The 18147-nt window shown below is 39.5% G+C and overlaps 2 protein-coding genes across 4 annotated transcripts in view; one reads left to right on the top strand and one right to left on the bottom strand.

Moving 5' to 3' along the window:
• Positions 1 to 14999, bottom strand: part of LOC120562688 (tumor necrosis factor receptor superfamily member 11B-like) — an 85649-nt gene extending 70650 nt beyond the window's left edge. Inside the window, exons 1-3 of one of the 2 annotated variants that reach the window (XM_039806538.1) lie at positions 14884 to 14996; positions 10829 to 10922; positions 9959 to 10093 (exon numbers count right to left, since the gene is read on the bottom strand). In XM_039806538.1, the coding sequence (XP_039662472.1) occupies positions 9959 to 9985 (27 nt within the window). In that variant the 5' untranslated portion in view covers positions 9986 to 10093; positions 10829 to 10922; positions 14884 to 14996. Of the gene's footprint in view, positions 1 to 9958; positions 10094 to 10828; positions 10923 to 14883 lie in introns of both variants that reach the window. The other variant, XM_039806537.1, reaches the window with a different exon arrangement.
• On the top strand, positions 450 to 17425 carry colec10 (collectin sub-family member 10 (C-type lectin)). 2 transcript variants are annotated; one of them, XM_039806541.1, is made up of 7 exons: positions 450 to 689; positions 2966 to 2974; positions 10037 to 10108; positions 11882 to 11935; positions 12989 to 13084; positions 15969 to 16180; positions 16436 to 17425. In XM_039806541.1, exons 1-7 carry the CDS (start codon positions 590 to 592, stop codon positions 16664 to 16666), a joined length of 774 nt encoding a protein of 257 aa, XP_039662475.1. In that variant the 5' UTR covers positions 450 to 589; the 3' UTR covers positions 16667 to 17425. The 2 variants fall into 2 exon arrangements, with proteins under 2 accessions (XP_039662475.1, XP_039662474.1); XM_039806540.1 differs by having other exon boundaries at positions 452 to 689; positions 2966 to 3037; positions 16436 to 17422.
• Positions 17426 to 18147: the final 722 nt, after the last annotated feature.

Below are 18147 nucleotides of genomic sequence, written 5' to 3'. Positions count from 1 at the left end.
TATGTACTGTAATATCATAAATTGTTGAGTTTTTACCATCTATTTGTGTCAATTGACATTATTTACTTATTTTTACTTTAATGAATTGGCTTACAGTATATTGTATTAGCCCTAACTCTACTTCTATTCTTTCATTGATCACCCAACATTGTATCAATCTAAATTATGTTATAAACTGCACTTATAATAACACAGTTTTAAATTCCAAGGGGCAAGAGTACAGGAATGCAGTACTCTGTTAAGTGTTGTTTGACATTATGACAAGTAACTGATAAGACTCTATAAACAAGTGTGTGTGTGTGTGTGTGTGTGTGTGTGTGTGTGTGTGTGTGTGTGTGTGTGTGTGTGTGTGTGTGTGTGTGTGTGTGTGTGTGTGTGTGTGTGTTTGTGTGTGTAGAATTGTGTCTGCATGTTCTATAAACAACAGCTCTGTTCTGACCCTTTCTGCATGCTTGCTCATTAGTGCTGCACTGATCCTCGGTCAGTTTGTGCAAACTGGCATAAGATGCACAGTCAATACTTTGGCGCTAGTAACAACCTCCAAATCTAAAAATCAGGATCTTCTTCAGTGGTCAGTGATGATTGGGAGATGACGGGACTGTTGGTGCTGTGTGTTTTTTCAGTCGTGTTCAACGACATCTCTGCCTCTACTGAAGTCTGCACCAATACCCTCCTACCTGGAGCTAAAGGTAAGGCATATCCCAGAATGTGCTAGGAGTTTGCCTGTGTGTGTGTGTGTCTCTTGATGTTTAAACCTGACTGCACAGTATTTAAACATTTGAGTCGAAAATTCTTTTAAATGCACAAATCTGTGTAACGCAGGAATTCAACAAATAAATTGTGCTCGCAATCTTAACTCTTGTTTCTTTGTTCAAACTGTTAGAGATAAGACAATTCAAGTTTATGGCTTCATAGTAAATGTATAGGAGTGTTAACTACATCTCTTAACAATGTAAATGTCAATACCCATAAGTGTCAAATGGAAAATTCTGAGGAAACACCCCTAATGTGCTTTAGGGTTCAGAGAGCTGATGATAAAGGTAGCAAGCATGTAATGTCCTGTAGTTTATTAGCTAGCAGTCTGCTACCCCATGGCCTTTTGGAGGGAATGCCTCCCCGTGTGTGCTTTCCATTTTACGACATCCAGTAGCTTGTTCCCCTGCTGATTCAGACAGACAGACCTAATAAAATACACACACTCAAGCTAAGCACCAGTTTTTTTGCTCCATTCATGCTATTAAAAAACATTGCTTTTATTTCTGGTTTTAAAGTAAGTAAGATAGATTTTACTTTAGCAGTCATATACACTCACCAAGAAGTGAGCTTTCCACTGAATTGCTAGCCTGGTTGACACCTGACCCTTCTCAGTTGTAACTGAGAGTGGGTCTGGGCAAGGTTCATTCACAGCCCATTTCCAAAAGGGGCGTCACCAACGGACGCCGCTCAAATGCCCCTGGGCGCAATTGGATAGTCCTTCAACCAATCAGACCAACGATCCGGGTGACGTAGCAGCGACAGCGGCATCAACGGATTGCTGCACTTCGGTGGCCGTCATGTTGAATGTAAACAAAAAGCTGCTTGCCGTCGCTGCGCTATCGTCATCGTGTAAAGCCCGCCTCAACAGTTGTGATCGGTGCCTCAATTTGGAAAAATTGGAAATTGGGCTTGAATGGGCTCTTGGCCAGACTGACTTGCAGACAAATCTCAAATTTGCCGGAAGCTCGTCAGGGTTTTCCCAGGCTACTGAATTGCTGTACCAGTAAGAAAGTCCCATTGTGACAGTATGTATTTAGACAGCTGCCACTAAACTGAACTGATTATTTGTACAAGACGCATCCCAGATTCTGCTGACCAGAGTCAGTCTCTGAGTGTGTGTATTCACACGCCTGCATATTTGAGTTGGTGTCGGACGTGTACTTTTCGGTTTCATAGCCCGAAGAAAATGTCCACACCATTGTCCTTATTTATTTTGACTTTCCAACGTAGTTTTATTTCATTTACTGGTACTTTGAGCATTTTTAAATAGATTTACCGTCATTATTATTTTTAAGAATGTCAAAACACTAAGAAAAGTTACGTGACAAACTTTGAATTTGCTTCTTCTCACAAAACTCTCTGTGATTCGTCACCTTAATTACACAAGCGTGTAGCATGTTAGGAACTGTTTATAGTTTTATTTTAGTAATCCACAAAAGGAAACTATTTGTATGCAGGCAGAACCATTTGAAATTGCAATGATTTAGGTTACATGATAATGTCCTCACAGTCTGCAGAATTGAATAATCAATTTTCCTAAGTACTCTTCCAGTCTCATAGAGGGGTTTTGTTACAATCCTTCATTTCAAAGCCCTGCACATAACAAGATATAAAGTGCTGTTGGCACTAATAGACACTCAGAAACCTCTCAAGATTTCTTGCCAAGAGCTCTTTGAGCAGTGCAGAGATATTTCTCCTACAGCTCAGTTGTGCTTTCAACAAAACTATGTGGTGTTACTAATACAAAAAATTATTAATTGCTTTTGAAAATGATATTGGCTTGGATGAAGATAGATTAAAAAATAATATTAAGAGTCAATTTTTTTTTATAAAAATCCAAAGTTGATTCAAAATTAACCTTACAGTAGGACACCCAATCCCACAACTGGGCCTGCACTGAATCTCATACACTCACAGCCGAGTGCTGTGCTGTAGTAGTTCTTGGCCAACTGTTAGTTTTGATAATTTATCGTCATCCTATGATGGCTTTAATATTCCATCAATGCCAGCAGTGAGTGGGAATATGCAGATTTAATCCCTGCCATGCTGGGAAAAGCCATCTAGCTGTGTACACTGCCTCTGAAAGGCCCCTTCCTCTGAACAGAACTGTTCATTAAACATAATGGGGAAATATGCTCTCATTATGTATTTTACTTTCACACTCCTCCTTTTCCACTCCTCCTCTTTACTGTCTTTCCTTTTAATCCAGGAGACCAAGGTGAGATTGGAGAGGAGGGAGATCAGGGAAAACTGGGAAAAAATGGACCACCAGGACTTCCAGGTATCGAGCATTCATCTATGTATTATCTATACTGCTTATGGTGAGGAAAAGGCTGTTTATGTTGTCATAAATGGCTACTGTGAAGTAGGAATGGGGACAAAAACAAAGCAAGACACTGCCCTAATAAAAGAGTACTCCACTGATTTAGCATTGCAGTCTTTTAACACTGTCTCACAATGGACAGTTAAAAAAGTAAATAAAATCAATGCAGCAGAACCAAAAATAAAGTCTTTCCTTTTTCATTGTTCTTCCTCGTCAAAACCTGACGCCTACATTACCCATAATGCATCTCAACCACAGACAGGTCGGTCAGATATTTAAGTGTGATATGCTAGTAGCGGCTAATGTAGCAGAGATGAGGAGCGGGCTACAGAGGTCTGGAGAATCCATTCATTTCTAACACATCCCCAGATTTATTTTTATTTTCAAACTTTTATTCTTTAGCCCCAACTGATGCTTACTCAAGTGACATCACTCCCAAAGGAGCCACAAAAAGCTTTGCAAAATTTCATTTTCCACATATGTAGTAGTATTCCCCAAGACCTGTAAAACAACATTGATCTGTAAAATTGGTGGAGTTCCCCTTTAAGGCCAGCATTATGTAGTCCAAATAAAATAACATTTGGTTTGTTATCAGACTGCGGTTGCAGATGATGCAGTGGTCAAATATTAAAATAATGACAGTGACTCCAGGTCTGTTTTGTCAATGGCACACTAATCTGGATCAACGGAAGTACATTTCCAGGATAATTGCCTGACGTCCGGCGCGTGAATTTATGCTTCAGCTCTCTGTAATGCCGTTCTCAAAACTTCGAGCTAGCAAGCTAAACGCTGGAGTAGCCAGACATTAATTCACAGCACTGTGGAGATAGGTCTGGCAATGTTCTAAACTTTGCAAAGTTCGGAACACAGAACAATGGTTGTCACACTATTATCTTGTCTTGAATTGTGGTGAAATAATCTCACTGTGAGTTTTTATTCTTTAAAAAGGGACAAATCAGTAACAGGTTAGATATTTGTAAGTGTATCAAATAGGCCTTTTACACAGCAGACATTTTGACATTTCATAGTAGGGAAAGCACGGGTGTTATGCATGAGATTAATAACTCCCATAAAGCCACGATGACAGTGTGATGTAGTAGCTAAATGGTATTCGGTCGTCGTTAATTTTTTTTATATGTGCTTTTCCTAGTGTGACATGTGAAATTTGTCCTCTGTGGAAAAGGCCTTACTGAAGGCAAAGTAGACTTTATTGTCTACTTTGCCACAGAGAACAAAAATAGCCCTGGTCTAACCACTTGAGAGCCCTTGAGAGATGTATTACTGAAACGCTCCTACACTTCTGTCTTCATTAGCATGCAACATGTGTAACGAGGGCTAAAGACAATCGTAAGTGGAAATAAAAACAGCAAAAGTAATGGTCGAGAAGGCCTCACTTCTCTCTTATGTTTGCACAAAAGCATAAAGTCTGACTTCACCGACTTCAAAAATGTCATTTACATTGCTGCCGTAACCTGGACAAACAATCACAACTTAGTGTCTGTACTGTGGGCTTCCAGAAAGCCTGCGTGACTTTGCCCTGGCAGCAGCTTTTGCTTTTTCCTGCTCTAGACAGCTTGCTTTCCTTTGCTGTGCAGTAGATACAGAGGCCTGTTTTGCTCTGTGACTGACAGACAAACAGACAGACCTGCACTGCTGTGTGTCTGTGGAGGAAGCAGACGTGTTAATTGCTGCTGAGGAAAGCAGTGGCGTCCCGCTTCGCCATATGTGTTCCAACTGGGCTGGTCGACTAGCTGGCCAACCAACCAACCATATGATATACACAGATGTCTACACACACACACACACACACACACAGGCATACATACAACGCACTATATACACACACAAGACACGCAAGCATAACGACACAAGGATGTACATATACAAACACATAGTTGTATATACACATGCACGCACACCGTATAAAAGCACTGGTTCCTGGCTACCCTCTCGCTCTCCGCAGATGTTTGTTTTATTTACTAACCTCACACACACACATACATGCACACACTCAACAACAACAGACACACACTTGTGTCATCAGACTGTGAGAGACACATGCCAGGGCTGCTTGAGTCTTTTCCAAAAAAAAGTGTAAAGTGAAAGAAAGTATATATATATATATATATATATATATATATATATATATATATATATATATATATATATATATATATATATATATATATATATATATATATATATTATATGTGAACCCTTTTCAACTTTGTAGATATTTTGCAACAGTATAGCAAACCCAATCATTATGGGTTTTCTGTGTGTATGCTTACTGTAGGAATGAACGCAGGTTCCTATGACTTTGTAACTGCAGTATGTCAACAGCTCAACAGATGACGCATCTATTCCCTATCCTAAATTAGGCCGTTTTACAGGAAGCAGTTGCTTAATTTTGGAATGTTAAAAGGGAATACATGACTGTGAAGCTTGGAGCAACACAAACTATGTGTTTAAGTTTATTATTGTCAACCAATCGCGGTGCTTGATATCTACATTTGATAATTATTTTTATTGTTTTTATATTTTAAAACATACAGAACAGACAAACACAATTGAACAAGAACAACAACCCTCCCCCCACGGTCTCGAGGAAAGAAAAACAAAAAAAATAAACAAAAAAATAAAACAGAAATCACACCTTGCCTAGTCTCTCTCCTCTAATTCTTGTGATGTTGAGGTCATTAGGACTGATACTTGTGCTGCTGTGTTTCTCCATAGGTCTATAGTCGATGACTTGGCTTTGTTAATCCTTGCTGTAGAGAGCTCGAGCATAACTATGTCCAGGAAGTACGCCAACCACTGTTTTATACAAAGCGAGTAGGGGGGGGGGGAGCCAGCGCTGAGCTATCATTTTCTTGGTCGCGGTTGATCCAGCTAGCCAAATTTTCTTCCGTCTCCCAAGTAGGTGTAATTTAGAGTCATCATTAAATAACAAAACAATCAGGTCAGTAGGAATTCGACATCCTATCACATCAGATATTATTGATTTTATTCCAAACCTCATGCACCTGTTCACACTCCCAGACCATGTGCAGGAAAGTTCCAGTTTGTTCAGGTTGACAGAACATGCAATAGGGAGTAGGAATGACTTTAGAGACGTATCTCCTCTGAGGAGTCCAATATGTCCTATGGCATATGCTGAAGTGGATCTGCTGGTGATTTGAGTTCTTGGAACAGTGGGAAATGTTGTCCCAAATTGTCTCCCAATTAATTACGTTACCCTCCGAGCTCAACTCTCGCTCCCATTTCTTTACTATTGGGAGTTCTCCTACAGATACTTGCATCAGTTTAGCATAAATCCCGGACACTAATCCTCTCACAGGAGAATCAAGAAGCCATTTAACGATTGGGTGCGTCTCAAGACTGTTCCCCCATGGCACTCCATAACATTTTAGGGCTGATCTTAAGCCAAGATAAAGGAAGAAGGATGTCCTAGGGACCTCAAAGCTAGCTCTGAGGTCTTCAAAACTTAACATACCTTCATCATTGAATAGCTGGTCTAAAGTATAAATATCTCTGTCGCTCCACTGGTTACAAACAAAGGGTCTTCTACCAGACATTAAGTGTATGTTGTGCCAAATTGGGGTGTTCAAATGCCACTAATTGGTGTAGCGAAAATTGCTTTGTTTAAAGTTGGTCAATGTGTTGGTGATAATAGGGCCATCGGCTAGCATACACTTTTTTGGACACACCTGCAAAAGCAAAGTCTTGCAGTCTTAGACTTCCAGTAAGGTTTTGCTCTATTTCTCTCCATGGAACTGTAGATGAGGGGTCCATCCACACTCTGAGGGCCCGTAGCTGAAAGGCTCTGTGATATACTTTAAGGTTGGGGAGGGCCAGGCCTCCCGTGTTTGTGGTACGTTGCAGGGTAGAGTATTTTAACCTAGGTTGTTTATTATTCCAAATATACTGCCAAATTAAGGTATCAAGCTTCTTCCAGAAATGTATTGGTGGGGGTAATGGGATCATTGTACTTAAGAAATTCACACGAGGAACTATGTTCATTTTAACAACAGCAATCCTGAACCGTAGTAATGCCGGCAGCGCAGACAAATTAGTCAGATCCCTTTGAATACTACTTAATATAGTTTCATAGTTGTCCTGGACAACTCGCTGTAGGGATGCGTGTAGGGTGATGCCCAAATATGTAATTTTGCTTTGGGTTGGTATTGTAACACTAATGGCTGAAGCCACATGCCTGTTATTCAATAAAAGAAGATTAGATTTATTCCAGTTAATTTTATAGCTGGAGATTGAGCCAAATTCATTAAAGATCTTAAGAATTTTTGGAATATTAGAAACATAAGATATTTTATTTTTGCCTTATGGCCTGGGCTAACGGTTCAAGAGAGATTGCAAACAGCATGGGGGAGAGCGGGCACCCCTGTTGTGAGCCCCACTCGATGGGAAATGGCTGCGAGTGCAATCCATTGCTTGAGACTATGGCCGTGGGATTCACATATAAAGTACATACCATTTCAATGAATTTGGCCCCCAAACCAAGCCTCTCCATTACTTGCCACAAATAGTTCCACTCTAGGTGGTCGAAAGCCTTTTCCGCGTCCACTGATAAAACTGCTGCCGTTGTTGGAAGTTTTTTGGCTTCTTCTATTAAATGAAATAATATGCGTACATTGTCTGCAGCATGACACTTGGGTATAAAACCTGATCGGTCGGGGTGGACTAGCTTCTTCTGCCTCCTCTGGGTCAAGAAGAGGCAGGTTTAGCTCTTTTAGGAACTCCCGGCACTGTGTCGGATCTGAGACGCAGGAGGCCTCATACAACTTTGAGTAGAAGGATTGAAAAGTGGCGCTGATATCCTTAAGTTTAGTTGAGATACCTCAGTCTGTGCGGATGCTGTTGATAGTAGCTCTGGATTCGCTTTGTTTTAGTTTCAGAGCAAGCAATTTGCTTGGTTTACAGCAGTTAAAATAGTAATTTTGCCTCACTCTGTGCATTATGAACTCAGCTCTCCTTCTTAGCAGATCATTCAGCTCTGTTCGACTTGTGACTAGAAGATACATTTGATAATTCTGCTTAAATTACTGTTAAACTGCTGGTAATGTTTAGACAAGAATTTGAGTGGAACAGACAGTAGAATTAAGGTTCTTAATTCTTGAACCTGTTAAGAAAGCTGCCAATGAATTGTAGGTAAGGCCTTTATTAAATCTGACCTAGCTCTCTTTCCTCAGTCCATTAAGCTCTGAAAAGCAAAAAAACAGTATTCATGTTTGCTCACTGTTTGTCAAACAATGTATAATGAATGATTGATCGCTCATATTTTTGTTATATTAAGCCTTGAAAACACCTAGTCCGTTGAGCGTTTTTTAACTAGCTTAAGGTTGTCTTAGGCTCTTTATTTGAATGCAAAATGTGGCACCTCCTTTATCCTCCAGCAGCTGGAGAATCCAGACGTTAAACCAGTTGGAGGGGTTGGCCATTATAAAGAGCGACTGCAGTGATAGGGAGGACTGTTATCTGGACGTTAAGAAAGACAGTTTAACTGGCAAGCATAAGCACTGTCAAAACAACATTAATCCACTTTTATAGACAGAAGCAATAAGAAGACTAATGGATTAAATTTCTTCATATAACAAAAAAAAGTATTCTCTCAAGCACGCACACTGAAAAGTATGCAAAGATTGCCCACAGATTATAGTGAAATAATTAAATTTCCCATAGCTTAACAGAGTCTACCAGACCTCACACAATTCATAAGACCTCACACCTTCCGCCAACACTTCTCACATGAGAAAGTGGGAAACAGCAGTGTGTGTGTGTGTGTGTGTGTGTGTGTGTGTGTGTGTGTGTGTGTGTGTGTGTGTGTGTGTGTGTGTGTGTTGTGTGTGTGTGTGTGTGTGTGCAATCCCTCTTATAGCAGAAGGCCTTTCTAATGTGTCACTTAGTATTTCAAACGCCATCAATTTCCAGTTGAATAGTTTCCTGAGGAAATACTCATTCAAGTGCTGGCAGAAAGCCTCCGTCTGCTCTGTAGTTTCTCTTTCTCACACACACACACACACACACACACACTCTGATATTCTCTGTCCTCCTACACTTTCACTGTAACATTCAAAATCATGCACTTTCTCAGTATCTCTCCTAACACCAAACTAAAGCAGCCTCAGATTACAGAAAAGGAGTGTGATCGGTTAGTCATTGTGGTGACAGCAATCAGATCAAAGATAATAGATAATCACAATATGCTTAAATAACAAATTAAAAGAACTCAATAAACTCAAATCATGTTCTGTGTAGTAGATCATTGTCAACTACACACTACACATGCATTTACTGCACTCTGTTTACCACATTTTTAAAGTGGACTTCCACTTTTGCTAAACCAGCTAAACCTGCAACAATGTGCACTTTCTCACAGACTATCCTCACTCCACAAACAGCCTCTAAACACAAAATACTTTAGTCAGTGCCCAAAATAAATCTGCATTTTTCCCTCTAATTTATTTACTGGCAAAATAAGAATAGCAATAACAGCATCAATTTAGGAACCAAACTATGCAGCGATTGTTGGTAAAAACCCTCTGGGCTCACAATCTCAGGGAGCATGCAATTATATTGATTAGGCTTGAAAACAACAAAATAATCCAAAAACAAAAGAGAAATGATGAAAGCATACCATTTATTGTATGAATAAAAAAGTCTGCGTGATAGAATAAAGGATCTTTATAAGATATGATAAAGTGATTTTGCAGTGATATCTACCATATTTACTTTAGAAAAAGGTTTTGAGTTTTTTGGGAAAATATTGCGTATTGTGTATACTTCCCTTTTCTGTACAGTATATCAATTGGAAAGTCATAATCTCAAACTGAGATGATGATCTTTACTGGTCTCAAATACCTCAAATCTTCTCCATATATTCTTCATCCTCGCTCTCCCCTCCTCTCATCCTCTGTGTTTCTTTCTCTTCTTCCCCAGGAGTGTCAGGAGAGATGGGGCTTGAAGGCGATGTGGGCCACACAGGAAAGATGGGGCCTATTGGAGACAAAGGTATAACAAAAAAAGTTATTTCTAAGCACTTTTAATGTAAACGCTGTCTCTCCACCTTGATCATTTTATCTTTCTCTAAAGTTAACCCATTACTATGGATTCATTAGCATTGACTAAAATAGATTGTACACAATAAATCAAACAGGAGTGGAAAACCTCCTATCCTTAGTGTCCTGTGAAAAAAACATATTTACAAAATGAGAGAAAGATTGATAGACTCTTTAACCGTCAAGTGTATACATTTGTCCTTGTTCCAGTGCCATGACACTTCTTTAACCTCCCTGTAGTTGTCAACAACAGGCTACAAAAATGGCAAAAATGTAGCTGTGAGGTCTACGCAGGATTTTAATGACTTTATAATTGCCTAAAAGAAGAAATATAGTTTTCCGAACTCCTCCTCAGCTTGGCCTGCAGCTCCATAATCAGACTCAAAACATTAAAATAAGTAGAACGGACATTTCTACACAAAGCAGCAAACTTAATTAGTCCCAAGGCTAATACACACAAGTAGGAATTTTCCCCCATTTTTTGGTTTTGTTTTAAATGATCGCGTCCAAAGATAGAAGACAGCATAATCCTACCGCATGATGTCATCCAGTTGCTTTGCCCAGGGTGGCTGAAACAATTTCTATCTTTATATTTGTTTTTATGAGCAGTCATGTTCCCCTGCCTTTCTAGGCATTCACTTTTCTCAGTATTCATTATGTTTAATACACTTACAGGAAAGTAGCTATGCATCAGCATCTCAGGCAAAAGAGTGAGGTCACAGGTTTGGATTTCCCTTGATCATGAGCGCCTGTAGCTCATAAAACACCTAGACAAAAACACATTTTTAGGGCAATGTCGGCAGAATCACAAACTAAGATTTAGCTAATATTTTGCTGAATTTCATGTTACCAGCCCACTCACAGAAATAGTTTTAATTTCCATGTTAGCAAAATTGGTGTAAGAGATTATCAGAGTGTTTACATGGCTTACATTTTTGCTTGGGCTTGGATACAGCAACTACCTAAATCTATAAAACTATGTGTAATTAGTGAATTCATGTGGGAAACCAACCATCTAACTGCAGCAGGACTGTCCCCAGAGATGACAGTGCACTGCATATCTGGCAGCATTTTATCTTAATAACTTGCAACGAGATAATAAGTCTGAAGTTATAAATGTTGACTGTTCACATTTTTGTCAGGGTGCTCAAACTGTAACTGTTTATTCCATCACAAAGCAGCTCAGCCTGATCAGATTGTACAAGTAGAATATGTCCTCATATAAAACCAGCCTATTGTGATGTTTATACTGCAGCCCACTTCCCCAATATGTCAAACACTCAGTTCATTTTCCACAGTAAAGCTCAAGTTTAAGTAAATATGTTCTGGATTACATGTACAAACCAACATTACAATTTACAAACATATTTAAAAAAAATAATAACATATGTGTGTTGTCATGTGTAGGTCTATTTGGAACAATTTAATCTGGGTTACAATTGGTCAAAGTTTGACCCATAGACTGTTAATATTGACCTGAGTATATCGATACCTGTGTACAGCCATATTTAAATTGTTTGAATGTATGATACAGCCATCTGGTGGTCATCTTTTGAAACTACATCACAATGTCACATAATAACACTAGAGGCTGTCAGTGTGAATTAGTAGATAGTCATAGTACTGTGTTGTTTAGTTATTTTTTAAGCGATTAAACATGAAAACGTTAATTGCCAGGATCACAGATGTCAGAATTGTCTCACATGTGATTTCTATTGCTCTGTAGGTAACAAAGGTGACACAGGTTTGGAGGGGCCTTCTGGTTTAAAGGGGAAACCTGGTGAGTAAGTCTACAGCATGTAGACATTGCTTTTTCAAGTCCTCTATGTGACAATACCTACCATTGTACTCCTCTCAGACCAACATGATGAGGACATTTTACATTTACAAATAAACAGCCTAACCAGATAATGTGTCAGTATTTCTCTGACATTTCAATCATTCTTGTAAGTGGGTTTGAACTGATAAATATAGAGTTGAGCAAACTATACTTGTGTCACTTACTGCAATAAAAAAGATAAAAAGCTTCCTATAAAAGGACTCTGGAGGCATGTGGGCATCCTCGCTACTGCAGAAATACAGTAGAGCAGCATTAAATACAACTCAGCTGTCAGAGACTATCAGGACAGTGATGTTTTTCATTGTAAGGGCTGTCTACTCCAGCACGCTGGAGTTGAACTCAAATGATGACAATAAGGTTAATGTGCTGACTATCAGCTTTAAAATGTGTGTTGTAGCACGATTTATAGATACAGTAGTTCACCAATTTTATGACCATGCAGCATGACAATGATCTTAGACATTATATTATATAAGGTCTAAAACTGGAATAGTCTGACCTCAGTCCACCTGATTATGTGTTTCACTTGCTGAAAGCAAACATGAAAAGAAGATGGCTGCAGTACAGACCTGGCAGGGCATCACCAAGGATGATACCAAATGTTGGCTGATGTTAGTTGATCACAGACTTAAGAAAAATGCCACTGTTCTTCTATGTTCTGATTACCCTGTGTTCATATTATGAAAACTTAGCTAGCATTGCTAATAATACTTCAATGGTATTAACTTAATTCAATTAACCCACGGCTAGAGTGGAGGAGGCTTTGGCCATGCAGCAGGACTTGTCTGCATAGAGTGACTGAGGACTTGTAGGGTCTTAAATGGCCATCAATTCGTACAACAAAGAAACAAGAGTGGTGCTGTACTGGAGAACCTTACACTAACATACTGTGGTAAATTTTTATCATAGTAATAACGCAAGAAGGTGATTCTGTGCTGTGCTAAATCCTGTAAACATTCAAATCATGTGCTGCCCTTTTGTTAAATCCATCAGGCACAACATGTGACTGTGGCAGGTACAGGAAGGTGGTTGGACAGCTGGATGTCAATGTAGGCAAGCTGAGGAAGGCTGTCAAGTTTGTGAAGAATGGTAAGTGCTAAGTGGTGTGATATATCTATGGTGCGCCAGCTGAATATTCTAAAAAGTGGGGAAAACATAACATGCAGCTCTAAAGATGAAATTGGAAAAGCTATATTGAGTTAACATTGAATTTATGAAATGCATCTAAGAAGAAATAATGTTGTATTACTTAATATTTAGTCTTTTCTGTTGTGTTCCTTATTCCCTAGTATTTATATTACCTTCCCTTACATTGTTGCTATGCATTTCTAAACATGAGTTTATCTGTTTCAGTGTCTTGGTTGGTCTTAGGTTGAAACTAACGTCGGCTGGAAAACTGTATAAACACCAATTCCTTATTTGCATTACATTCATTTGAAAAAAATGCTTACAGTATTTAGTTTTCCCATGCCTGCGCTTACTCCTGGCATATAATTTGATCAACTTTGACAACGAGACACAGCTTTTCTCTTTCCATTGTTCTGTCTCTTTTTCTGTGATTTCTGGGCTGACAAGCATAGTGGAGCTGCCATATAGATACAGTAAATATCTGTCAGTATTTATAGTCATAAAGCCATGTTAATGCCCTGAAAAATATGTCTGAACTTGATGCAAAAGCTTACAGAACATAGGTACTGTACAACCAGGACCGGCCCTAGACCTTTGGTTGCCCTAGGCAGGACTTGGTTTGGGGCCCCATCATTGTAATGTGTTGCTTGTGTATTGTAAATATTAGTTTAAGCACACATACTGTACAAATAAGCCTGTGAAGACTAAAGTGAGACATATTTGCAGCTACACTATCTATAGACTACAGTAAATTGCCCCCTAACCCAGTGAATGGTCCTTCTCAGCCTTTTGCTTGATCTGGTTAGAGTTTGATGCATATTTTACTGGCATGTTCTCATTGGAAAGGGCTGAATCTCACCTGCATTAATGTGTTACATGTCCGAATGTAGAAAGGATATGACACAGCAAAGATATGATGCACAAGGCAATCATGTGGTAACGAACACATACATTTATTACAAATGACTAACACTATTGTGCAAAGTCTGTGCTTGTACTGTCTGATAATTTAGCATGTCCTGACAAACGTATACACCTGTAAATTATAGATAATATTATTCATTTAATTAGCTGCATCAGGCCCATTTAAACTACCTTCCCCAGATTTCCTTATACATTTTTTAAATATAAAATATTAATTATACTAAGGCAAGGCTGAGTACTAAGGTTATTATTTACTATGAGTGAGATGTGCATCTATAGCCTATTGACCAGTATGTCCAGCTATTAGCTATATTGAATTTAAAATGTTAATCAACATTTTAAATTCAATGTTTAATCAATAGCCAATCAACCCATGGCTTTCCATCTTGCATTAGTCCACAGTTACAACTAACCCTTGAATGAGACAGTCTTGTTTTCAAATGAGAACAGTGCCATCCCACTCAAATGCAACTGGTCCCCACTACACAGAGGTGGCTGTGGCTGCTGGAGGCACAAGTTCATTTCGTGCACACGCAAATTAACGCCCATATATGAACGGATATGAACGCATGTTCACGCGCGTCTCGACTATGTTTTCCGAGCTGAAGTTTAATAACACCGTTGCAGATTGGGGTTTATCAAACGTAAATAGTTGTAGCCTCTTTCACTCTCGCTTTAGTCAGGCAGTCACAGAACAGCCCTGAAAGTGGCTGCAAGCAAGCATGACCAACAGACAGACAGATCGCACTGCGAGCTAGCGTATTGACCTTAACGTTAACGGTACTTGTACGTTATTTGCTGAAATCAAACTTGGAGAAGAGAGAACACAAGTTTACCTGATTGCTGTGTTTTTTTTCTATTTGCGTGACTAGAAGAATAGTTCCGCTTCATCTTCCTCATCGAAGTTGTAAACATGACACACGAGGGGGAGGCGGGGCCCTTGCGTCATTTGTGGGGGCTTCCGCAACTTGCGTAGTGAGCGTACGCATGGAGAACGGGGCAACCCTTGCAGAGGCGGAGCGAGGGGGTGGCTTCTGGGGCTCCAACCCTGAATGTTTTCTCAAAAGCCACAAATCTTTTAGGGTTTTAAAATAACTTCAACTTTGTTGCATTTCTCTCTGACTTGATGGTCAAATCAATGATGCAAAAGTTTTATTACTGGGGAAATATCGCCATACATTCTGTGAACTCTACTAAAAATATTAGTAATGCTGTTTGGCTTACACCAGATTCCTACCCGACCTATGTTATGTAACTTAAAGATAGACAATGTTTGCCTCTCTTTAGGTGGCAGGAGTGGAAATCCTCAAACTTTGTTGTGTTCTGGTTTCAGAATAATGAAGACAGTTAATGGACAATTAGATACAAAACAGGATTTATGCTCTCCATGATGATTCTTTTCCTTGGCAACTTTCATGTTTCTCCCAAATGATGAACAGATTTTTAGGCATTACTTATATCAAATGGCTTAAAGTAGTGAAAATAATGTTAGTGTATATAGCTGCCATAAATGGAGCATGCCCCCCCTATGGGCTGGTTTGGGCTGAGCTCTAAATATTTACAATATCTGGCTTCTCCCCTGCTTTCTTGAGGGACATTTCAAGTGGCTTGGGGGGCCCTCTTAAAGCTACAGGGCCATAAGCAGGGGATCATTTCGCTAATGTGTCAGGCTTTGGGAACACCCTTAACAATGTTTGGCCCACTACAGAAAATGGCACATAGCATTGGCCCACTGGCTTCTGATTTGTTTTGTTTCATTTCTTTTCTTTAATATCTTTCTTTTTTTCTTTTTTAAGCTACTTAATACATATTTTGTATAGTTTGTTTTACTCATTGCTTTGCAAAGAAAACTTTAGTAGATTATAATGGAAAACAAGTAAATACCCTAACCCCTAAAGAACTTTAACCCTGTCCTGTGCAGTCATCTTGGGGCTGAAGGAAACAGAAGAGAGTTACTACCTGCTGGTGAAGGAGCCCAAGAGGTTCAGAGAGGCTTTAATAAACTGCAAGCTGAGAGGAGGCACCCTGGCCATGCCAAAAACCAGCAACACCAACCGTCTCATGGCAGACTATGTCAGTCAGGCAGGACTGACAAGAGTTTATGTGGGACTGCAGGCTCAAAGCAAGGACGCAGTAAGTGGTCCCCATCTGATGTTCATCAGATGTTCATAATGCACGCACACACACACACACACACACACACACACACACACACACACACACACACACACACACACACACACACAGTTTTTAGTCCACCCTCTTTTGCCACTGTTTTTTAAGAGAGGATGAGTATCTAGCTCTCCTGAAACCTGGTTTAATAATGACGAGCTAGTTTTCCAGTGCAAATAACTTTCTAATTATATATTTCTCTCTGTTTTTTGTCAGGTTGGAGCAAGTGGTTATGTTTATGCAGACTCCAGTCCTCTGCAGGGTTTTGCAGCTTGGAGCCAAGAGGAGGAGGTCAATTCCAGAGTATCTCCCACCACAAACTCAAGCTGTGTGGAGCTGCTCAGCACTGGGACATGGAGTCATGTCGAGTGTGAAGCCACTTTGTTTTTTATCTGCGAGTTCCCAAAGAGCAGGAGAAGAGGAGGAGCAGGAGGAGAGGGAAATTGAAAATCTAGATTTGGCGTGGCTTACACGATTAGATCTGTTTGGACCTACAGAATCCTGGAGGAAAAACGTAAAAATACAAAAAAAAGGTCTGAGACCTATGGTTCAAAAGTTGCAGGCTAAAAGGTAAAGTTTGTTGTTATAGTGCCACCAACTGGCCAATTTGCTCTAAATTTGCCATTGGGTCCTCAGCAACACACCAGCCAAGCGTGAAGCAGATAGAAAGATTCTCAACAATTGTGAAGAATAAACAGACAGACAGACAGAGAGTCCTTGATTTATAGTAAGTCAAAAATAAAACTAAATCTATCAAATGGAGTGTAAAAATATACAGCTTTATACTTTTCCTTAACCTACAATGTCTTGGTTTAAAAAGGCAAAGCTTTTTTCCCCACCACAAATCCATTGATAATATGCATTAAAAGTGATATCTACTTTCTCTATTATTAAGTAATTAAGTAATTTGCAGCCTTAATAATACTGTATGTGCCCTGAATGTTTTTTAGTGTTGGTGTTTTATTCAGGGAAATAATGTTAATAATTTTACCATGGAATCAAAGTTAAAATTGATTAAAATGTATCTGGGCAAAAGATTTCAGTGAAATACATTCTTGAAATGCATATCCACTGTGACAAGCTGAACTACTCCAAGGTCTAAACTTGGAGGGCAGAATGTCCCTGCTAGATGAAAGGCTGTGCCTTCAGAGTCCAGAATCACTTAATATTGTGTTATGGTGAAAATAAAAGATCATCTTCAGTTCAATCCAAAAAGGTAAATATGTAAAACCTTTGCTGTCAGGTTTTCAGGGTGAATATGTATTTTTAATAAATCCACACAAAAAATTTAACCTGCAAGTCTTTGAAATGTGGCAGGAAACCAGATCAGCTGGAGAAAACTCACACTATTTTTTTAATTTTAACCTGCAAGTCTTTGGAGTGTGGCGTGTGAGGCTGCAGCGCTAATCACTTAGCTACCTTGTTGCCGTGGAAGAGGAGGGAGAGAGGATGGATGGGTGATGGAAGCGGGGAAGTGTGGATAATGTCTAGTTCAAATGACATAACATTAGCTCTGATTTGTGGTGTTTGATATCAAGGGATATTGTGAATTGTCACATTTTGTTCCAGTAAAAGAGACAGTTCTTAGCCTGGTCTTATCTAATCTAATCAAATCTAACGTTAATGCTAACGTTTGGTCGTGACATATGTCATGTGCATGTGCAACAACAGGGGAGACCGACAACAACTATCGGCTTTACGGTGCAGATCCACCTGGCCGTGTGACGCTTCTGTCGCGCCGCGCTCCACTCTATTCCTATGGGTGACGTCAAGCGACTTCAACGCTCCTGCAAAGCATTCTGGGAAGGCAGCGCTACATTGGAAAAAATGCTGCGCGTCAAGAAGCTGGCCGATGCCCAGCTTTATGCAAATGAATCCGTTGAACGCGATGCGACTATCCAGTAGAAATAGACAAAAATCTTTCAAGC

Source organism: Perca fluviatilis, chromosome 7 (genome assembly GCF_010015445.1).
Source record: "Perca fluviatilis chromosome 7, GENO_Pfluv_1.0, whole genome shotgun sequence".
NCBI classification, from domain to species: Eukaryota; Metazoa; Chordata; class Actinopteri; order Perciformes; family Percidae; genus Perca; species Perca fluviatilis.
This window is presented reverse-complemented; position numbering and strand designations above follow the sequence as displayed.

Coding starts and splice junctions, on each gene's coding strand:
- colec10 (XM_039806540.1), top strand. CDS start 590: ATGACGGGACTGTTGGTGCTGTGTGTTTTTTCAGTCGTGTTCAACGAC. Junction 3,038..10,036: donor TGGACCACCAGGACTTCCAG/GTATCGAGCATT, acceptor CTTCTTCCCCAG/GAGTGTCAGGAGAGATGGGG. Junction 10,109..11,881: donor GGGGCCTATTGGAGACAAAG/GTATAACAAAAA, acceptor ATTGCTCTGTAG/GTAACAAAGGTGACACAGGT.